General features: G+C 42.9%; 1 protein-coding gene across 1 annotated transcript; it reads right to left on the bottom strand.

The window, feature by feature from the left end:
* Window positions 1–20: 20 nt before the first annotated feature.
* On the bottom strand, window positions 21–20,736 carry si:dkey-121b10.7 (heparan sulfate glucosamine 3-O-sulfotransferase 6). Its single transcript, XM_041962587.1, has 2 exons — window positions 19,914–20,736; window positions 21–1,799 (listed from the first exon to the last, which is right to left on the bottom strand). The coding sequence occupies exons 1-2, from the start codon at window positions 20,390–20,392 to the stop codon at window positions 1,181–1,183; spliced, it is 1,098 nt and encodes a 365-aa protein (XP_041818521.1). The 5' UTR covers window positions 20,393–20,736; the 3' UTR covers window positions 21–1,180.
* Window positions 20,737–24,154: the final 3,418 nt, after the last annotated feature.

Below are 24,154 nucleotides of genomic sequence, written 5' to 3'. Positions count from 1 at the left end.
CTGCAAAAATGAGCCCAAAACACATTTTAGAATAAAAGTTTTAGTCAGAATTTCCAGCAGAATTTCAAATACAAAAGTCTCAGAGAAAACATCTCAACAATAGTTTGTCATCTTATAAATTAAGCTTTTAGAAATATACAGTGGCATGTAAGTACCGTCTGTGGAAGTGAGTGTCAGTTCATTGAAGTAGAAAACAAGCGCAGATACAGGTGTTGTCTGCAAAGAACATTTTATACAAGCATTGCAGTGGAAACTTAAATAACAGCAAATTTACAGCACATAGTGGACTGTGTTTTACATTTCTGGTACCTTTTTGCACCACTACCAGGTATCCTTTTGAATTTGCTACATCTTTAATTTTTTTAAAAATAAAAAGACAGTCCAGAATAGGGGCTTGCACTGAAAGAACAAAAGAAAAAAGAACTTCCTATGACTGTATAAACGTGATCATTTACCCAGAGGTGAACTGAACAATGCTGATAGGATTTAAGTAACCCTGGATGACTAACTTATGTCTCAGCACAACACATTTGCTTTTATTTTGATTGTGCCATTATGCATAATTCAAAACCCTTGGCCTCTTTCCTCACTGCCTGTGTCGTTTTTTTAGCAGGGCTCCCGTGTCTCTGAACTCCAACATGTCATTTGGTTTATCGTAACTCTGCCTGACTGTCACGGCTTGTTACCCGTGTGCCATTTGGTTTAACTTTAGGCACATCTCTTTCCAGTCTTGGCATCTTTTTCGGGTTATTTTCAATTTAGAGGTTGTGCTGTTCAGTGTTTTAGACAGCAATGAGAGCTTAGCATACCTCTGGCACTCGGGGTGCCAAGTGCTAGAAGTTCCAATTTAAAGCAAATGAGCAGTATGCTTCAGTGCGGCTTGCGCCCGTCACAGTGCAGCAGCACGAGCCGCAACCAGCGTTTCTCCCAAGCTTCTGTTTAGTATTCCTTGTGAAAGTCGCTCAGGGAATTGAAGCAATCACAACCTTTGTTAGCATGGCTGTTGTAAATCTGGAGCAAAGCAGGGGTTTTCATAGCTTAGGAAATGAAGGAAAGGCATATTTTGCACAGTAAAACCTTTTTATTGACACAAGGTTTTCAAGGTATCCCTGTCTGGATTTGGTAGTTGGCTTAAAAACAATGGTACTAACAGTTTTCAAGAGCTTTGGTGAGTAGCTGTTCAGTCCCAGCCAAAATTGTGGCCGGTCATTTGGTAAAACTTGAGATTGAAGGGTCTGTAGAAGTCTCTGAGCCTAAGCAGGACCTCCGAGGGGATTTGGGGATGGGGCCTGCCCTTTGACTTCCCAAGGCAACGCGGCCTGCTGCTCCCCTCTGGCTTCTTTAGGCAGGGGAAGCCTTTGGTCTGGTTGAAGTAGAAGTGCTTGTCTGTCACCACGCGCTTGAGTCCCAAGAAGTCCTGGACCCGGCCCATCTCACCTGCTGGGTCCGTCACGAGGCGTTCGCCGCTGACAAACAGGAGGCGTGAGAGCGGGAAGAAGCGCAGCCAGTTCTCCAGGTGCTTAGCGTAGATGCCAATGCGCACGGCGCTCCAGGATGTGTCGATGAGGCCTGTGGTGGCATTTCGGAAGGCCAGGTTCTGGAAGGATGGCAGCCCGGGAGATTTGGACAGAGTCTGGGTGTAATCAGAAACAGCCCGGGTCACAGGGTCGCGCACCACCACAATGAGCTTGGTGTGGCGGCTCATGGAGAAGACACGGCGAGGGGCCTCTTTGGTGATAAAGTAACTGGGGGTCTTCTCCATGGTGATCTGACCCTCCAGAGTACGAGGCATCAGGTTCCTGCATGAAAAAGAAAGACGGACAGAGAGACTATTAATAAAACTGTACTCTAGACATTGCATGAGTGTCCACTTGATAAAAAGCAAACATACTGTATGTTCTCAGCTTCAAAAATAACATCTACATATTTGGAAACAATTAATACATTCCTTTGATTTTCTCATGACATTCCGCTGACGATGCCTCACTTGCCTCGAAGGCTTTTTGATTTTGCTTTGTAATTAGTGGGCTAAATCTGTGATTAGAGGGAGATAAACATGACATTAGCTGCTGGCATTGATGGAGTGACCATGTCAGTGCAGACTGGTAGGGAGTCTGTGAGTGGCTACTGTAGGAAAACCACAAGGCTATATTAACCTCAGAAAAGTAATTTCCTCTCATCCGCTGCCTCCTCCCAAACAGTCTCATAACAGCCCGGACTCTCCCTGTGCTGCTGTCCCAAAAGACTGAAATAACAGCCACATTACTGTCATACCACTGGTATTTGTAGTCTTCCAGCAGGGTTGGAAAGGTTACCGTCAGTGCTCCCAGAGTTTTTCACTTATCTAATTTTTTTCTCCCCTTTTCTGTGTGCAGCACAGCTAATCTGTATCACATGGCAGTGTTGGGCAAGTTACTAAAATCTATTCAATACATTTTACTCACTGAAAAAGTATTACGCTAATAACTCAACAGCAAAAGTCGTAAAAGTTAACTACGTTATTTGTTACTTGTGTTACTCAGTCCAGCTCCCTCCGGAGTGCCTTTAAACAACTTCAACTCCTCAACATCCATCACATATTCAGTATCTAACAGGTGTAGAGCCAAAAAGATGAGATACTATGGTTGAACAAGCAGCTAGCCTTGTTTGGAGGTACTTGCTGACCATCAACAGCTAGCTTAACGTTAGCCTCAGTAACTGCACACGGCTTTCCAGAAGCCATGGTGTTCGCAAACCCTCCGACTCTGAACAAAGCCAGGTTATTCCTGAAGGCTTAACAGTGGCTAACGATAGCAAGCCCTCAGAGAACACGCTACATGAAAACAAGATTACTTTGGAGTTACTGGGAACCACGTTTCTACTTGTTTGGTAGCCCCTGCGCCAAGCTAACAAGCTAGCATTAGCAGCTGATGTAATTACTAAATTTCCAGTTGCAGTCCCTTCCACCAATAATTACTGAAAAAAAGATATCATGTTACTGTAACGCCTTCCTAAATAATGTGTATAACAAAAACCTGTGAGCAAGTTTTTATTTCTCATGCTTACAGAGTCTCATATCAAAAAGATGGAAAAAGAGCAGTTTAAATACCCAATAGAGTAGATACGAGTGTTAAAGAAAAATTCTGGTTTATTGCAGATAGGATCTTATTTTTGTAGTTTTCATAGAATAAGTATTCAAAACACTGAACTCCCCCAAGAGGCCTTTTTTTTTTTGTCCCAGTAAGCCATGACAGCATCTACCTGCACCCTGAAACTGAAGCAGCTACGTTCATGGAATTCAGCCATCATTCATTTTACTATTTACACCTGTGCTTTTCCTACTGTGACATGTCAAAATATCTGCAGGGAAAAAGGTGTATCGCTGACATCTGGGAAAAATGCTGGAAAGAAGTGAGGCAGGGTGAGCTACCTCAGGGTTAGCCAAACTTAGAAAAGAAAAAAACACTTTTACCTTGGCATAAATCAGATTTTGTTACAGCAGAATTGTACCCGGATCTGATGAATTAGCTTAGTGACTGCGCTGTTAAAATTACTAATAGAAATAAAGGCCAAAGGTATTTTATTGGCAATGCAAACAGGCAAAAGTCCAAACATATCCTTTTCCAACAGGTTAGTCGAGTATCGTCTTCTGGTAGCCATGTGTTTGCATTCAATCCTGATTGTTGCCTTTGGCCCTCTGATTGTTATTATCATCAGTGGTTGAGGTATTCTAGGCACACTTTGGCTTTCAGGGGACTGGGCTGCCCTCTTCCTCCTGTTCTTCATCCCTACTTAGATGACTCAGAGGAGGAGAAGATGCAGTAGTGCCTCAGAAAGTTCAACAAACCCTGACCAAAGCCTGCGTTTGACTGAGAGTCCTCATAATGTGCCAGAGCAGATTGTATATAAAACGAGGGAAATGGGAGGGAAAGGAAAACCTATTTGTCTCGTGTCCTTTATTTCATCTAAATGCTACTGTAATGCTAAAATGGAATCTAATAACCTCTGTTGTGAAAAAAATATCCTGCCAATTTTCCTCTCTTTAAAAAAAAACTAAAATACGGCTCCTTTTGTCGAGTTTAAGGAGGAGATTCAAATCTCAGGCTCGGTTTGTGTTCTAGAAATCCAGGCAGCGAGGAATGCCAGTGTTGCAACTGTGAAAGATCCCCAAGCTAATTTCCACGCTTCCCCCTCTCCCTCCTCAGCAGGCATGTGGTGATGGTTGGGTCGAAGTCTTCGTGGTTGGTCTGTAAGTGAAGGGCTTATGGGGCTCTGAGCTCTGGTGTGTGGTGATGGAGCCGACTCCTTGTTCCTCTCTCTCTGATCCAACACACACAGTCAGATCCAAGTCCGGCATGTCCCCTGGCATGAAGCTGCGAGGGTAACACCAAATACACAACTTATGGTATTCATAAGAAACCTCTGAGTTGTATTACAGGGCCGGGGCTAAACAAAACGATGAAAAATACAGCAAATACCAAAAGGAGAAAAGTTTAGAAAAACAATACTGTTTTTATGGTTGGTCTCAGCATTGGGACGTACTGAAATGAGCGTTTCAGGCCAAAGCGTAAGCTGCAACCTATTGCACCGAAGCCAAGTTTCTGAGACAAGCTTATTTCTGGTCACCACATGACGTGAGCGGCAGTATAGATTTTATGAATCTCGATTCCAGACAGAAGAGGCTAAACTTCCCATTTGGTTGCAGGGACAGTTTAACAGCTCTGGCTTGGAGAGGAAATTCCACCCTCAGAAGCCGTTACTCTCACGTGTCATCAATCTGTGAGGTTATTTTGTGGTAATTGCATGCTGTTTCTGTGCATCAACCCAACCTGCCTTGTTTACCTGTGTTTCCTACTGACTCTCCAAAACCCCCGAGGCAACACGGCTGCGCAATTAAGTATTTCCAGAACAGAAATAGGGAGAGTTTCATCCCTTAATCAACATATTTTTGGCTGCAGCACTTCAATATAACTGTCAGTGGAGTGTACTTCGTTTACGATGAATTTCTCCCAGTATGACTATTGAAAGTTGGTGCAAAACAGTGGCTGCTGTAATAATCCCTCTGCTCTAAAGGGACTAAAACGTTGAGGGTTACTGGTGATGCGGATTGTGGATCAGTTTTCTCCTGTCAAACACAGTTGTCGGGACTCGAGGAAAACTTAGACCGGCATCATCTCATTTTTTTATCCAAAGGATGCAATTAAAAACACACTACCAAACAATACGCAAGATGCAGGATGACATGCAGGCGTTTTTAGTGAGGTTTTTTTTGTGATTTTCTGTGGTTGCAGACAGCGACATCCAAAGATCCACATCTGAAAGCAAAAACAGCCGAGGTGCCGGCGTGTTTGCACTGTTTGGTGCTCTGTGAGTGTGTCTATAGCACACATCAGCCTAATGGAAGCCATGGTGTTGCATTCAAGGCTGAGTGGGGCTTCCATTGACATCGTGTTTACATTTCGGACGGCTAGCCTGTAATCACAGAGCAGCCTGGCTACAACAAAAAGCCCAGGAGGAGGCCACACAGCGGTGGAGCACGGGGGAGGAGGGTGTGCAGATAGGAGAAGAAGAGCAAGGAAAAGAGTGGGCAAGAAGAAATGGAAAAGGGGGTATGAGGGGTAAGAGCACAGAAGGAGAGAGGAAAAACAGCGGCACTCAGAGAGGGCAGAAAATCCTCTCGTTAACCTGGAATCACTGCTCAGGAGCGCCTAATCTCTTTTTCTCTCATGAAGATAAAAACACAGCGTTTGTTCTTTTTTATCTGATAGCAGTCGGCTGTGGCCACCGACCGGCGGGCCTCTGTGCGATTTCCAGAAGGAGTTTAGGGAAACCTCGCGGCCCGATGTTTGTTTTCATCACACCTTTACCGTTAGCATCTGGAGCAGGAATGCGGTCAGGTTTTAAAGTACGCAGATGTGCGTTTATCTGCGCACACCAACGTGTCCAGACGCTCTCACATTTAGCTGCGCTCTGTGTGGGTGGGCTGAGCTTTATTAGGGCCTGTTTAAAGGACTGCAGGCTAATAGGCTACTGTTTATGACCAGAATATAAGGGCACACGGGCGAGCTGCGTATATGGACCTACGTCAGGCTCTCAGTAAAAGCAACAGGAGAGGAGCAGGGCTGCTTCATGTGGAGGTAGTAGACAGATTATTTGAAGAGCATTTTCCATTTCTGCCCGACAAGCCAAGTTGACTACATATTTGGTCAAAATTGAGTTCACACCAGAATCTTTTGACATTTTTACGACAGAAAAAACGATGATGATGCCAGAGAAATGTAACATTTCCATGAAGACGCTATGCAGAGTTTGCAGTTACTACAAAATGCAGTGAAATCCAAGCCAGACCGCACTCTGCACTCTGGCTTGGTAAACTGGGCCCATCGACCACTTACTGCACTCTCTGCCACAGACTCACAGCTAGATCAAATAAAAGGTAGCGAGGGCTCAGACAGCTGCAGCTAGCTTTAGCTAAAAAATAGCAACTTTGATGAACTGATATCTTAGTAACCACACACGTAAATAATGCAGTTGCTGAATCCTATCATTAGTGAGGAAAAAAAGAAAGTTGTAAAAAAGAAAGTGTAACTAGCCTAGCTTAGCAGAGTAAAAGTGCTAACGCGATTTTAACTGAATTCATGCTGTTTGATCTGATTTAAAATCAGATCTTCAACATGAAGTTCAGTTTACCTGTCATGAGGGCTAACTTACTACTTGTTCTGTGGAGGAGCGATTTAAAGTAAAAAAAAATAAAATGACCCAGGTGATGTCATCAAGGTTATCTCCGGTTCAGCTGAGAGGCTACACATTTTTTATGGACAGACAAACTGGGGTCAGGGGGCAAGAGGTGTGTGTTTATTCAGGCACCTGAAGTTGTATGAAAAATGTTAGTGTGCATTATGGGAAATGTAGGATAAAGTGTTTTTGGACATACTAGGAAATAAATGTCCAGATATTTTGTCCTCAGCTGCTTAGAGTTTAATCTTTCCTTTTAAAAATCTGTCTCTTAAAAGTCTCACAACCTTGTAAAAGTGAAATAATATGTCCAACTCTAAATCACACATATTAAATTTAAAAAAATTAAACTATTAAAAATTCTGCATTTCCCCTCACTTTAATTGGCCATTTATTTTTGGGCAAAACAATCTAAAATCATGCAATCTTTCATGCAACCTGACAGCCCCTTTCTATCAACATAGCTGTTTGTGTAGTTACTGCTTTATGACTTTACAGGGAGGACTGCTGCTCTGAATGAAGGGTTTCACCCACTGAAGTGCTTCAAATGTGGCTGTGTGTACATTTAGTAAGTAAAAAGGGCACCTGCACTGTAAACACAGTGGATATTATCACTTTTCCAGTGGGAAGCACAAACTTTAGTCTTTTTCATTTCTGTGTTTGTACACCACCCATCTCTCTCTCTGTTTCTGTGCTTTTTACTGTGACATACACTCACACGCATAAACACAACACACACACACACACACACACACACACACACACACACACACTAACCATGTGAACATGCCTTTCACAGGATGGATCCACATCTGGGAGCAATGAAGTCCTCAGTGTGTGTGTGTGTGTGTGTGTTTGTCTGTGTGTGTATGGCGGAGATGAGGGAAGTGTTTCTGGGTTAGGAAGTTTCCCTCTTGTCCCGGGGTTCGGAGCTCTGAAAGCTGTGATCCGTACAGGCTCTGCTGGGCCAGAGGCCAGACCCCCGGACCCTCCTAATCCCCACCAGCCTGCGCTGCATGGAAATGGACTCTTCCACCCTGAAGGTCAGACGCAGGAGGCAGATGGTTGTGATTCAGGGGGCGAGACCACCAGGGATCACGGGGGATCATGTAATGCAACATGTCATCATGTGCAGATTTCTCTCTCGTACATGCGATGTTTCCCCCTCTTTTCCTTCCTCTGTCCCTCCAATTCTCTTTCACTCACCTCCTCCATTTTTTCCACTATTCCCCATTTCCCCTTTCACAACTTCAAAGCCTCCACTTGGCCTCTGCTGTATCCTTCAAAGTGAGACTGTTATGAATACATTTGACATGTGTGAAGGAATTTTAAAACACATTGACATCCGCGACCACTACAGAGGGACATGCAGACAGATACAGTCTGCCCGTGTGTTCAAAGATCTGTAAAAGCTGCTGCGTGGAGGGAGAGGTTTGTCATTACAGACAGCAAATACAGGGCTGAGGAGCTTCTGTGGGCTGATTAGAAGTCAGCCGAGACTGTAAGCAACTCAATAAAAGGGGAGGTAAAGCACTACTTCTCTTTGTGTCTGTTGGGGTTGGGCCATTGCATTAGTTGGATGGCCAATATTTAGCCTTTTGTTAAATGTAACCATTGCTTTATAAAAACAGAGAAAACTTCCTTCTTGATCGTTTTCTTATTATTTCAGGTTTGCAAATACCTGGTTGCCAAAAAAGAGTTTTTAAGCCGAAAGTGATTAATGATAAGGAATTGCATCTGGTTTTTACTGTAGAGATTTTGTGCCTAAATGCAGTTTCAGAGGTTTCAGAGCAAAATTCAGGTACAAACAGTTCATACTTTGTGTTAATTCCAGCAGAGATTCTGCAGTGTTCACACATTTAAAGACTTTTTAAGACCTTAAATGCCACATCGAAAGCAACTGAATACCTTTTTCACGGTCAAAGAATATTGGAAAACAATTTAGGAGAACAGGGCCAACATCAATTTATTAAGTGTAACTGTAACAATAATTCCTTGAAACATAATTCATGTGACCTGGATTCAAAATGTATAACGTATGGCTGGCATAAATAATAATTATTATTAGTTTCTCACTGTAAATTAAAGACGTTTTATTGTCTTCCAAGGCCTTTTTTTAAAGGGAACTACATTTGATGCTTTCAAGACCTTCTCAAGACCTGCAGATTCCCTGTTCTCCACTGAATACTGCCACAAGTTATTATCCCACAGCCCCTCACACTTAATATCTGTATTACACAAAGCCACGCTGCTCACACCTCATGTTACTAGATCTCACTTCGGCGTGTGTGTGGCGGACTATTACACACTCTGAAGGTTGCCGTCTAGCTGACGCACCAGGGTGGTGAGGAGTATTTTTACCAAGGGGGTTTGCATCACTGGGGTAGGTCGGTAGGAAAGAGCTGAAGAATGTGTCTAGCTGAGGGGAAAAATAGAGGCGTAACAGCTAATAGAGACATCACAGGGCCTGAGAGTGGTGAGTAAATCAGAAGTGGTCAGTCAGAGTTTCCTCTGAGAAACCATGCAGGGCAGCCGTAATGACAGAGGAAGATCTATGTGTGTGTGTGTGTGTGTGTGTGTGTGTGTGTGTGCTGCTGTGTGTAAATGTATGTGTGAACTTCGGCAAAGACGCAAACTCCACACTACATGAACCTTTAGCAACTGTCTGAATCCTCCTTGCTTTCTTGCTGAGAGTAAGATGCAAAGATCCACGCCACCCTCATGGCTCTGCACAAAATATGTAGCTGGGGCTGATAGCTTAGCTTAGCATAACGACTAGAAATGGGGAAACGGCTAGCCTGGCTCTGTCCAAAGTTAACACAATGAATCTTGTTTGTTTAATCTCTGCAAAAACCTAAGTTTCAAAATGACAATTCAGCATTTTACGGGGGGTTATGTCTGGCTCATGACCCCCATAAAACAGCATAAAACAAGATATAAAGTGTTAGGGTAATTAAGGAGCTTTAGAGGTGCTGCTAGGTGGATTTTATTACCTCTGAACTGAGCCAAGCGAGCTGTTCTCCTGCTTCCTGTGTTTGTGCTCAGCCAACTGGCTGCTGACTGCAGCTTTACATTTACAACTGTACCATACAGACATGAGAGTGGTAGTGATCCTTCCTTTGAACACTTGGCAACAGAACAAATAAGGTAATTTCCCAGAATTACCACGCTTTAATCTTTTTAACAGCTTTTTTAAATTAATAGGAAAATAAGTACAGCAACACAAGTGTAAGAACTCTGACTTCACTGACAAAATAATAAGCAAGAATAATGACGCACGGGGTTAAAGTGACAAGTTGTCTCTGAGACGTAAGCGTCAGAATGATAGTGATCATCAGCAGCTACAACCAAACCTATCATCAACGTAATGAATGCTTCAAAATGGCCCAACAGAAGAAGAGAAAATGAAGGACAGGAAGAAGGAAGGCAGTGATTTGATCTCTGCGATAGCGTAACAACCTGTAATGACCTGACATGAAACCTGTTATGTGTGTTTGACTGTTTATGTATGAGTGTGCTGTAAGTGTCCATATGTGAGAGTGGAAGTGTGTGTGTGTGTGTGTGTGTGTGTGTGTGTGTGCATGTTGCCGCTGATTGCTCCCACCCCTCCTGACTTATCGAATGGGAAAATCTGCCGTCGTGTTCCTGCTGGGCCCACAGTGGCCTACTTGTGTGGCTTTATCTCCGAGCTGCCAGGGGCCTCCGGGGGCCCCACCCTGCCTTCATCCGATCTCCTGAACACAGGGTGGAGGGAGGGATGGACAGATAGATCGGGTAGATCCTGACCCCTGTGATGTCACAATGTCCTTGTCGCAGATCTCAAGTGGGCTGTCGTTGTGATGGTGTGATGAGGTGGGAATGTGAGTAACTCCCCATGAAAAGGTCTTTGGGAATAAAAATCTTTCCGCTTATCACGAAATGTGCACATCCAAGCTGAAACTCCATTCAGTTACTCCATTTGTTGACTGGCAGAAAACTGATTTGGAACGATTTTGATTGAGAAACTGAATATCTGAATTTTGCCCCTCTGGTTAAATGACATTTTATGAATGATGGATGGAACAATGATGGATGTTGTTTGGCCTCCAGTTCAGTCAGTCCAGTTAAAGATTAACCATGAGACAGCACGTACAGACTGTAATGTTTACCCTCCTCTCTGAGTCTGCACTGGCGACAGAGAAAACAACCACGTTTGCACTAATTAAACAGCTTTTCTAAATGAGTACACACACATGTGCACACACACACACCTCAGAAATACTGTAATTGACTCAATATGGACTTCTGCTCAGCTGGCAACTCCCCAGGTCCCGACCAATAAGAACACTCGATCCTGTACGATCCTGAAAAGCCACTTCCGAGCAGTTTCAGCCTGCCACTCCTTGTGGTTTCTCAGCTCATTGTTAGCAGCGTCTGAAGCTGAAAAAGGGAAATCGCTGCTGGCAGAGCCATGGCTTTTACAACTGGAAGCAGTCCATTCAGCGGCCTGCTATTAGTGCCATCTATCAGGCTCATCAGAGTGGACTCAGGAGGAATTGGCTGCGTTTACACACACATCAAACATGCAGGGCGCAGCGGAGTTTGGATGGACATGAAGCGGGAGCTGGTGTTGGTTTCCAGATTTCCCCCAATCACAGCATCGTGTTTGATGTTTCGCTTGTCCTCAAACACAGCTTTAGCTCTCTGTGCCAGAGTTTCAGGCGTAATTAATCTCATTTCCTCTGAAAACCAGCACAGACATCACCGACAATTAACCAATTCCTCTAAGTTGGTTAAGTCAAGCTGATGGGAGTTTTCTACCAAGCTGGTATACCAGACAAAGGAAGCTGTGTTTCTCTGTGGGATTCTCAGGGTGGCTGCAGGTTCTCACAACCTCCACCCCCACCACCCAGGCCGTCAGACATTAAACAGAGATAGACAGCAGTTAGAGGTCCACTGCCACACACACACACACACACACACACACACACACAGAGTCAATAATTACCTGCCTCTCCAGACAGACCAGGGATGGCTAACTGGGTGTGGGTTTTACTATCCGCTCTAAAACCCAGCAGCCGTAACTATGAATAAATGTATCTACTTCAGTGTGCATCTCTTTCCCTGACAAAAACAATGATGGAATTGACGTACATTTAGAAAGAGAGTCGATATCATATTATCTTGTGATCCATTTTTCAATGTAAGCAGCGGAAAATAGAGCCTGAAGGCAGCAGAGTTACAGGGCGATTCAACTCTCAAAATAATCATCTTGATCACATTGTACTGCAGAGCTGAAACACTTCATTGATTCGTCGATAAGTTGATTCCCAATAAATTTTGGTAAGAGCCATTTTGGTAATTGATTAGTCATTAAAGTCATTTGTTTTGCACCTGGATATGTTGGATTTTCTGACCTCATCTTGGGCTTTCACAACAGGGATTCACTATTTTCAGACATTTTATGAACCAAACAATTACAAGTTAATTACAATGTAAAGATTAATTGATAATGAAGCTAACTGTTAATTGCTCCTTTAATATATACTCTGGCATTTTAATTAGGCCACAATGTTCTAATCGCTATCACACACCTTCAGTGAAAAGCACCATTATAAAGGTATTGGTCGGTTATCAGTGATGCATCGAAAGCTTTTCAAGGCAGAGACAATTCCAACTGCTGATACATTCACTTTTTTCCAAATCTGTCTTAAAACAACGCTCACATGCCATATGTGCTATTAAATATTTTTTTGTTCACTGTAATTGATCCTCCTGTCCATACCGGCCATGAAGAGATCCCCTTCTAATGCAATTTCAATGTAGGCGATTGGGGATTAAATCCAAAGTCTTCCCATGAAGCAGAAGGCGGAGTGCTATTTGCTTCCTCATATTTCCATGTTTTCTGAGAAAACGGGCAGCTAGAGAGGGACTTATCATGTTTACAGTGAGCCAGTGAGCGCTGAGCGTTTGTTACGCACATCAGTGACTTGTAAACCACCTCGATACTGTATTCCCTGTTGTCAAACTGGCCTCAGTCTCATTCGGTCCCTGTGTACTTTAGCAATAATCTGTCCGTCAAGAAACTCTTTATAATGAGTTGAGGCAGAGCAGCCGGATAGAAATATCTGGTTTCACCCAGACTCCGCTATGGCGTTCTCATAAAAATTCAAGAAAGCGTTTCATTGGACGCAAAATTAGTAGGATGAGTCATCAACATTTTTTTTGAAATGACAAACTCTAAAACACCATTAATCATACCCGAAAAACCACCTTTTTTTTGGCCATTACTGGGCCAGACGCTGGCGTGTAGGTCACGTATAGTGCCAGACACGCATGATAAAAGCACTTAAACATCGATTTGGACTTCATCGGAACTATGACACTTTTAATAAATACAGTGTTACAGTCTTATCCCAGAAAGAGTCTTCTTACATTGAGAGACTTCAGAATGGCCACTGTGGACAGGAGGAATGATGACCACATCAATTTGCTTATCTGTTTCTTTTATTAATAAGACAGTTCCCGTCACGTGCAGCGCTTGCAGCCGGCTTGCTGCCATTTTTCTTTACTCATTTACTCTACGCGCACTGATCTGAATCACAAAGCAGAGGAGAGAGAAAAGAAAAAAGAAGAAGTTGAGCAGAAAATAAAGGCAAGTGAAGTAGAGAAGAGAAGGTGGAGGGAGGAGAGGGACGACTATTTAGTTGTGGTCTGTTGAACATGGCGGCTCATCAATCATCTCTGATCTCTGCTGTTCAACAAGGAAAGGCTGACTTTGATGAGTTTGTGGCTGAGGAGGAGTAACAGCACGTCTTCAGTCCTTTACTGACAACACACGTTCTCAGTGCGACAGTCGGGAATGAAAACCCACACGATTGCAAAATTAAAAATCAGTCACAGTGATGAACGGCGAAAACTTTTCTATTTCTGCGCTCTGGAACCATGACTGAGGAGTCTCCTCGGCGATCCTCCCGTTATGCATCTCTCACCAGTCACCTGATGCCATTATTTCTGATTGGAAGAGACGCGGCATGCTGGGAGGGCAAAGGTCAACCAGTGATAAGCTGTCAAAATATTGATGACGGAGTCGGATCAGACCTTTTTTCTTCACGTAGTAAAAATCCATATCTATTCCACACCAATTTATCAAGTCACGTTTGATTATATCCTCTAGTTTTTCCAGGCCCATTTACATATTGTATTAATTACGACAAAAATCCCTTTACATGTAAATAGCAGCATGTGTCATGTTATGTTTATTAGTTCTGACAGACGTGCCGTACAGTGTAGCACGCGGCCATGGATACAACCAACTTCTTTTTCCTTCCTACGCTGATGCAGCTTCAAATACTCGCAAAGCACTGAACCCTGTCTTCTGCACAAAGCCCTCTTTCTTCCAGGAAGATCTATACATTTCCTATTTTTCCAAATTCCTCCACGAAAGCCGCTCTTTCCCCCAAAAACCCCTCTGTCAGTCTGAAAAATACTCTCTGCAACATGCAGCCTCCAAGAATGTGAGCAGGGAGGAATTCAACCAGAGAATCCCCTGTGATTGGTAGAAGAGTCGAACAGGAAATAAAACCTGGACATTCCTGTGTAGGTAGAGCATCCAGCACTCAGCTGAATTATACAACATGCTTCTCTGAGACAAAGAAACGAGTCAATAAGGAAGGAGATTTAGAGACAGGCAGAAAAAAACATCGACTCAACTCTAACGGGAGCGAGAACTCGCCCTGTGGCTTTACATTACACAGTTTGAGTGACCTGAACGAGCCAATAAATCCACTCCAGCAACACTTGGACCGCGGGGTATAAATGTCAGCGGTGGAAGGGAGTAACAGCTCCTTGTCAACAAGATTGAATATTCAGAAGTTAATTCATTTCTGCTGCAACGGCGTGATAAAGGCAGAGAGAGCCAGATCAATAGAAAGAACCTATTCGGGGTGATCGATATCGGGAAATGACATTTATATCTGCTGGATATTTATAGCGTCAAGAAAAGGTGGAGAGTCGCTGAGAGGGAGAGGGGGAGCGGGTGGACTTCAGGTGGAGCCGAAGCAGTGTGAATGAATCGGAGCTCACACACATGCTCACACTCACTCACTTGCACACCATGGCTGTCTAAACCCTCATTCTCCACCACCAAACCACAGAATCGTTTCCAGCAGATGGCAAAGCCAAGGCTTTTCCACATATAAGCATTTTTTCTAAAACAATTTGCCAAATGCTTCCTTTAAGGATGTCCATGTGTTTTACTTGGTTACCAGCTGAAGGGCAGGGGCCAAGACTCGCTCCGAAGCTCAAAGACACAGACAGCACTTTGAAATGAAGAGCTCTGTCAGAGAATAAATGTTTAAGTGATACTTTCCAGCCCAGTTTCAGATGATGTTGTTGGCTTCACATGCAATGGTTCTGTTTCAAATTGATATATGTGAATCACAGGGTACTTAAGATGTAATTACACTAAATTAATAATATTTTTATAACTACACATGATATGTGGAATAATGGAAGAGCCTAGGCAGGGGGGCAGAAAGGGTAGGGAGAAAGGAAAGTAGGGAGGAACAGGGAAGTCAGAGGTGCCTGCTGATTATTCATAAGCCGCTGGACATCAAAAGGTGACAGGCCGAGGTTGAGATGTGTCAATCAATACCCACCACATTATTACACTAAATTAATATTTTCAGAGCTGTGTGTGAAGTGATGGAAAAGCAAGGAAAGACCAGAGCAGTGGACTTACCCCCATGGCCCCAGCTGGATGTGATTCAACACTATCAATTATGGAAATGTGCATATTGTTCGTCTAAAATATTTATTTTAATAAAATTAAAGTGTTAATGTTTAGGTCAGTTTGGTTTGCACCACTTGAAGTGGCAGACGTTGGAAATTCAAACTACTTAACCATTAGCTTTAGCTGCTGTTTCAACCATTTATCCATAACTTTTAGCTAACAATTTAAACATTTATCCATTACTTCCAGATAACTATTTTTCTATTACTTGTAGCTAACGACACATTTGAAGTCTTTATCCATTATTTTTAGCTAATTATTGTAACTCTTTATCCGTTACGTTTAGCTAACTATTTCAACCACAGCTAACTATTTTAAGGAGTTATCCATTACTTTTAGCTATTTTAACCATTTATCCATTACTGTTCATCTTAGCTGACCAAGTTTAAACCATTTATCTATTACTTTAAGCTCATTTTAATAATTCATTCATTAGTTTTAACCAGCTATTTTAACCACATATCCATTACATTTAGCTAACAATTTAAACATTTATCCATTACTTTTTGCTAACTACACATTTGAACTCTTTATCAATTACTTTAAGCAATCTATTTTAACTATTTGTCCATTACTTTTTACTATTTTAACAATTTACCCATTAATGTTTATTTAGCCAACTATTATAACCATTTATCCATTAACTTTACATAGTTGTTTAGACTTCTGTGCTGCTTGCTAACTAGTTTTGCGCTAACTGCACTCACTCTGCACTAGCTAATGTTCAGGTGATACCAGAAAACCAAAAAACATTGTTTGTAACTCGCCGTTAGAACGACACAGAGGCGTTTTGTGACCTGACGCTCGTATTGGCAGGACGACATCGTTTGTCTATGCCTTCCGAAACAGTCATTGTTGGGAAACATGTTAGGGAAACGTCATGGTTTGGGTTAGAATTCCTACTTCGTTAAGGTTATGGGACCTCTGTTGTCATGGTCACAGTGAGGTAAGGGAACTTTCCTGCTTATGGTTAAAAGAAAGTTGACTCTCAAAGGGAAAGGGTAAACGTGCAGAGGGCTCCTATGGTGAAGTCCATCCAACGTGCTTTACTCCTGACAGACAGGCCATAATACCTACAGCCAGCACAGAGCTGTGCACTTGAATGTATGGATGTTGCGTGAGGTTGAAATAACTGATTCTGTTACTCTTGGAAGGCCGGTCTCTGTGTTGCAGCTGACTCAATAAATCAAATCATATTTTCTGTTTTTCTTTTTTTTTTTCAAATAAATTAAACTAAGTACCCTCTAGGCTACAACTACTCCATGTTGGGAAACACTAGGCTACATGGTTCCTGTATATGCTCCAAACATTTATATCTGTATAAAAAAATCCAAAAAGTCCCAGAAACTGTCACTGCTTGTCTGTAAGGCAGTGAACTACACAGCCCCCGGGCACAATAAGCTTCCCCTATAGCCCTAAAGGTCGAGGTGTAGCAGGAATACTGATGTGCTCCTCAGATCGGCGCTGCAAGGTGAGGAGGTGGCTGGTTGAGGGTGTTGACTAATGCCTCATAAGGCCTTGTTTAACTGCAACAGGGGGCCTAATCCCCCTCAGGCCGCTCTCCACGTCCCTGAGCTGTCCATGTTAATGCCTGACCTGTCATTACACCGATCCAATTCACACAGTGTTGACACGAGCTGTCGGCGGATTAGGACGGAGCGAAAACACACGTTTCATTATGCCTTCAAAAGACAAAAAGAGAGGAAGAAAAACAGAAAGGTGAATATGTCATGTCTGTGTTAAGAGAGCACAAGGTAAGGTCAGTTTCCCAACAACAGAAAGCAGGAAGAGGAACGTGTAAAGGTCGCTGGTATCCACACCTTTAACCCTTTCTAGTGTTACTTTTGCTTTGCCACCATTCAGATAACTACAGATCCTACAGCGAAGATGAACTGATTTTTGTGCATCTCTGAATTCACAGAGTTCTGTTAATTTACTGTCTGATCTGAGTGAAAAATCGCAAACCTGGTTATTAGAGCGGACAGGGATACAAGGGTAGAAAATACATTTTTTCTAGCATCCTTTGCTTTAAAGGATTATGTGCTGCTGATTATTTCCTGCTGTTGTGCGTTTTGGCCTGAGAGTGCTGAGAGACACGACCCAACAGTTAACCTCTTGAACCCGTATTTTCCCCAAAGTATCCCCTTACATCTCCTGAGAATAGGACAGTAATGATATATGAAAAAAAATAAATAAAAAAGGTGAATTTTTTTTAAGTTATGAGCTCCCCTTCAAGACAAATCATGCTTAATTGGGCTAAAATATTCACATGCAAGAAGCACCTTTTCATAGCTTCATGTTTACGTTAAATGCAATTGGAGACAGTTTGTGCATCGTTTTTATACACATTTCCCTAAAGTCCCACAACTGAACAACTCGCCTATGAGAGATGAAACAATTAATGGCAAATGTGCAACAGTCTCTGATTTCAGTGGGTTGCGGGTTGACAAAACAAGGAATTTGAGGACGTCACCTTTGACTCTAGAAAATCGAGAATGTAGCAGATGAATAAAGAGCTGTTAGTATCCTCTATCTATTAACAGTCAGCGGGCTAAAATGTACGCTTCTTTTTGTTCATCCTGCATCTTCACGTCTGTGCAAGCAGATTGCAAACGGACACAGACTTTACAACTACTTGAATAAAAGCGTGCACATCGGCCCAAAGTTAAACTGCCTCAACAAGCTGCCGTCCACATCCCCCATAACTGCATCATCATCACGCATGCACTGCATGCAGCGGGAGCCGCTTCCACTTCCTTCCTAACACTTGTGCACACACACGCTCTGATCTCTCATGTCACTTAGTGCTGTTCCACCTGAGCCTCACAGTGAACAGATCATTATCCGCCTGTATTGATCTCTCCCTGCGTCTCCCTCTCTCACTCCACATTTTTTTCATCCACACCTCCGTGCTCTCATCTCTTCTCCTTGTCTCTTCATCAAACTGTCATTTACTCCCCAGATGTTTTTTTCTCCCCTCGTTCTTCCTCTTTAATGGTTTTCCTCTCACCCTCCCTCCCTCTCTGTCTCTTTTTCTCTCATCTCTGTGCTATCAGATATCAGCCGGCCACTTAAGACATCTTTATTTTGCAAAAAATATAGTTCCACCAATTTAAACGTGTACATTTTAATTTGCAAATGAAGATTGATGTCTCTCTGCTCGCTGCTGTCCTGTCAAATTTTCATTTGTCTGAGTTTGAAGACTATGATTAGAGAAATATCACTTTCCACCTTCAGAAAGGTCGTTTTGGCTGATCCTCAAACAAACACATGACTACCTGACTGAGGGGTCATCCACACTACCACGGGCCACAGCCATAACCCATCCTCCCCCTGCGATCAGGCTGGTCCTGCGGCCCTCAGGGGACCAACATTGAACACTTAAGGAAGCAGTGTGTCAGCTCAATAAACAGCAATTTATTGACAGGGGACTGAATACGCTGCCATCCTTGGAAGCTATCAGCAGAGCCTCTTATTGGTGCTGAGAGATATTCAGGAGGAGAGGAGAGGACTGATCGCACCAGCGTGAGATAATGTGTTTGCCTCGACAACAAAAACACACTTTACGTGGACTAATAAGCGGAGAGTGCATTTGTATTAGCTCTGTTTTTGCTGCATCACGCACAGTCACTAATATTTAATTCTTTACTGTGATAAGGGAATGAGAAAATACACGATAATAAAGGATTGTGTACATTTGGCTCATGAGGACGGCACATGAAAGCACTTTTTTCCATTAAGGTCCCAGATTGGGGAACATGCACAAGGAAGAAAGTCCTTGATGCACATATGGCACTAAGAAGTGTTTAAAAACTGCTCACTTCTCAATTTGAGCTCCTCACACTGTATCACTAAAAAGGCCTTTTTCTACACACACTGTTCAGTTTGAAGGTACAGTTTCCAAAGAAACAAAATTAGTTCCCACACAAGATGCACCAACTGCAGAAGATAAAATACATATCATTCATTTTTTTACAAGCAGTCTAGAATAATATAGAGAGGAACTTTTCGGGCACTTGTGTTGTAAACTGCAGTTTATTTGCACTGCTTGATTGGATTTTGCTCCTGCAAGTAGCTCAGCTAGGCCTAATGCAACAACAAATATTTAATATGTTTAATTTTTTAATTAATTCATCTTAAATCAAGGCAAATGTATTCTTAATAAACCCATAAAGGTAAAAACGAAGTCTGCCCGTTTATGCAGGCCATGTGGATGGAAAAAAAACTCTAAAGCTATAATTTAAACTTCAATTCTCAGTCAAGTGAATGTGAGCAGCCACAACTTCTAATCAGACTTCTGCCCTGAACTTTGACCCTTCCACTTTATTACTACTCAGCTCAGGAAAACTCGTGATTTTGCATAAGTATTTAATGAGTTATTGTATGATTAACTTGGGGAAAAAAAGAAAGAAAAAGAGCTGCTTACCTGTACCATTCCAGCCCCTTATCGTAGAAGCGGTCAAAGAAGTGCGGCTCAGAGCCGACGGCTCTCACGTCCGGATGGATGCGCAGGAACTCGAGCAGAGCCCGTGTGCCACCTTTCTTCACCCCGATGATGATGGCCTGGGGAAACTTTTTGCTGCCGAAATTATTGGCTATAGAGATGTTGTTGGAAGGAGCATCGCTGTTCGACAAGTCCGACAGCTGCCCCCGGACGATCGAGCCCTGAGACGCGTTAAACGCGCCGAGCTGCTGCGGTGACGCCTCATGTCCATCATTTAGGAGAATTTTGTTTTGTAAATTACTCTGTTGGTCGTAAACAGGCCTGGGCAGGGAGTCGCAGTATCCGTTGAGGCAGTAAAAGAGGTAAGTGAAGAGAATGATCATGGTAAAGAAGACGGACAGCTTGGACTGCACCTTCAGGTGTCCAAAGTTGAACGCAGCTCTCCATTTACTACATCCCATGAGTCGCAATCCTGAGCATGAGGACACAACGCAGGAAACATGCCATGTCAGAAGACTTCATACTATTAGCTTTCAAAGTTCCTCAAACTGAGAAGGCTTCTAAAAAACCGCCGCGCTCCTGCCGCAACAGCAAGTGGCGCAAAACTTGCCCGGCGCGCGTCAGATAGCTCCGCATGTTCCTGTGCTTATCTCCTAACCCTAACCCTAACCCTCTCCAGGGATTCTTAAGCTCGTCAAAGCATCAAATGCAGCCTGTAGATCGTTCACGAACTCGAGGAAATGTCCCAGCTCGGTCGGCTGAGAGGTGCCTGGGAATCTGTCCCGCAGCGCGCCGTGCCTTCTGTGCGCTCCCGTGGCTTCTCTGGCAGCGGCTCTATAGGAAACCCTCAACACCCCCCCTCCCTTTCCCGTCTCACTGCCAAATCCACGCCCTGCTCATCAAACACACGCCCCCTCCATCATCGGTCCCGCAACACGCTAAAATAACAGCGAAAAATAATTAATAGGCGCGCTGCGCCCTGACGGAGCTGACGGAGAAGGAGGAACTCTCATGTCACATTATTTTGAAAGCAATTTGAGAGAAATACAGTCGTTAGTTTAATTGCATTTAATGCACTGGAAGAGGAGGGAGATCTTTGGACCGTGGTGAAAAAGTGGGATATTAGTTTTTGATTGCAGACTGAGGACGCAATTTCCCCTCATTTCCTTTTAAATCACCGCATTAGCTGCGAAGCCTTGTGCGTGTTTGCAGGCCTCCGAGCTCCGGGTCGAGTCTTGTCCAAACTGTGCGCTCTGGACGGGGCCAGCGGCCACCTGCTGTCTGCTGGCCCTCCTGACCACACACCCCTATGGAGCCAGCCATGACACACACATTTAACCTTTGCACTCCTGGCCAACAGGGACAGACAGGTGTCATCTGCTTTCACTAATTTCTTTCTCCCTCTGTGTGTGTGTGTGTGTGTGTGTGTGTGTGTGTAAACATGTGAGACCACAATTAACTATAGTAAACATGAAGTTAATCGAGACCACCATCAATTTCTCTCCCTGTCAACTTTTGCAGTGCAGGTAAATGTTGTTAAATCACTAAGAGCAAAACAAAATGTATAACAGAATTTGTATTTTTTAAGAAAAAAAAGTAGCTGTCATATGTTTTTGCTGAGTTATGGGTTTCCTGAATCCTGCCAAAAAGCCTCTGGACACAGGCAGCAATGACACAGACAGGTAAAATGTGATCCTGGTGTAGTGGAGGTGACGCCTGCCTTATTCCTGCAACCTGAGGATGCTCGCTGATGATTATGATGGGCTCTTCTGTTAGAAATGTGCCCCCGTCTGTTCCTTTTTGCTTTCTCTGCCAGGATTTTTTTGGCCTTTCTCTGAGTCCTCTCTTAATAAGACTATAAACAGTACTGTCACTGTCACAGTCTGACACACACACACACACACACACACACACACACACACATTAATGCACTGAACTGGATTAAAGCACACTGAACTGTTTCCGAGAACAAGAATAGAGGCTTCTGTACAGATCAGTCTATTTAAGTTAATTGAGCCCATCTGATCCCAATATTTCCCATAAAATTCCCCCTCAAGTGGCTTCAAAGCTATAGTAACAGAGAGCTTTGGATGAAATATCAAGTACAAGATGCCGTGTTGTATGGCTGCACTGTTACACCCATCTGAAAAATTACATTTCTTTGGCATCATTTTGGGCACTTTCCCTTGTGCCATTTGAGATCTTGGAAACTTCAGAATCAAACAGACTTTGAAATCTAGCTCTGTGAGTTTGTCCAAATCAGGATTCACAAAAAATCATGCCAAAATCCAGTCATCCCCGGTTTGAGATGCAGAGATGCATTACGATGTTACTGCCGCCTCTGCTGCAGAAAAAACGCTGGATAGAGAGCTAAAGCAAAAGAGCTAGAGCACGTCAAGTGTTAGCTACCTGATGGGAAACCCATGGCTAAAGTTAAAGCTAGATTAAGGCTTACTCACTGATTTCTCCCTATTGTTATCTGTTATTTTTTAATGTTAATTTTGACAAAATATATCTTGGTAATTTGGTTAGTTATTCCATTTAATTAAATGGGCCAGCAGCTAAAGCAAATCATGATGGCGACCCAGCTAACACAAACTCTGGCTAAAGCTAACTAGCTTAGCAGAGAAGTTGTAACTGTCAACTTTTGACTCAAGTGGAATTTATACAATTTGGGCTGAGCTACTTTAGTAGTTCTCCTTAATCACACACCTAAATGTAGGTTACTAAAAGTAGATTTATACATTGATCTCAATATTAATAGTGGACATGGCAGCTACTGACAGACATTTAGCATAAAAATACAGTATATGCAAATTAAAAAATAAATGTCAGATATATGTAGACTGCAACACACTGTAAAAAATATGGATCCAGGATAACATTCAACTCCAGGTGTCGCCAAATAGGTACCTGAGCCCCAAGACGTATTTTGAAATCCAGCAAAAAAGTAGATCACCGTGACAAAACTGTTTCCAAAAGGAGAAATCATTTAGACATCGGTCTCAAAACAGACTTTGGTGTTAGTCCCAAAGAATGTCTCATCCGAGCTAATCCATTTGACACAGACGATGAGCGGTCGTGCGGCGGAAGCTCCATCACAGAAGACAAAGGCCGACTGACTAGTCCCAGAAACCCACAGAAACCTTGACAGGCCAGACTGCAGCACAGCTGCAGCTGGAATCTGCTAAGCTGCTGTTAGTGGAATGCATGATGCAGGATTTTGAATTATAATTTGAACAACATGACACAGCATCGTGTGGTGCTTTTCTTCCATTGTCACATTTGTAGATGTTGCCTCTACTGTCCTTTCAACCACACTCAGAGAACCACACTTGGGTTCCTGGTAAGGCGAAAGCGGATGACATTATTCTCGATGTACTGAGAAGTTTTAGGTAAGACTCGCTGTGCCATTGTGTTATCTTGGGCTGATCTTATCAAAATCTTCCATTGCTGAGTTAAACTAACCTTCTGTGTGAGACTTTTATGAAAGAGATGCCTCTGAAACCCCATTTTCCCCAAATAGTTTTTGACAATATATGTGTCACAGTATAAATCACAATTTATTGGCACCTTCGTCGTATATGTTGAAATATAAGTGAGGTGCTACATGGCAGCACATCCATATGGAAGATAAATCTGACAGGGATGACGATATCTATCGACGCCGGCTTCTTCCAACCTGGCAGTATGTCAATTTCCCCAAGTCTCTAAACAGAGAAGGCATCATTTACCCTTCTGTACTCTCCAAGCACTCCTCCGTATTGATCCGCGGTGATGTTGAAAAACAATCGGAGACGTGCCACTCTGTACTCAAAGTGATCAATAATGTGGGTTTGCTTTGTTTTGTTTAATGTATGCCATCCAGAGCTGTGTTCCCTTTACTTCAGGTATAAGGGTCAAAGGATTTTTGATGGCACTTTTACACCCAAGTGGCTCATATTTGTTCATTTGTCTGTAAGATAATTGTTAAGGGCATCTGCCTTTGGATGATTATGGAACGCAAGGGGAAAATGGAAATCTGCAAACAAAATGTCTTTCAGCAATCATCTCCATCATGACTTATCAATAAAAAAAACCCTTTATTTTATGGGTATGTATTTTTTTTGCTTGTTAAATCTCTGTCTATTAACTTTGAACAATATAATAAAGTAACTGACTTAAAGATAGCTTACGCCTGATTGCATGAATTTCACTTGAGTCAAAAGCTGCGATGGCGGTTA

The sequence above is a fragment of the Chelmon rostratus genome, chromosome 21 (genome assembly GCF_017976325.1).
Source record: "Chelmon rostratus isolate fCheRos1 chromosome 21, fCheRos1.pri, whole genome shotgun sequence".
Lineage (NCBI taxonomy): Eukaryota > Metazoa > Chordata > Actinopteri > Chaetodontiformes > Chaetodontidae > Chelmon > Chelmon rostratus.
The sequence above is the reverse complement of the archived record's forward strand: the minus strand, read 5'-3'. Positions and strand labels throughout refer to the sequence as shown.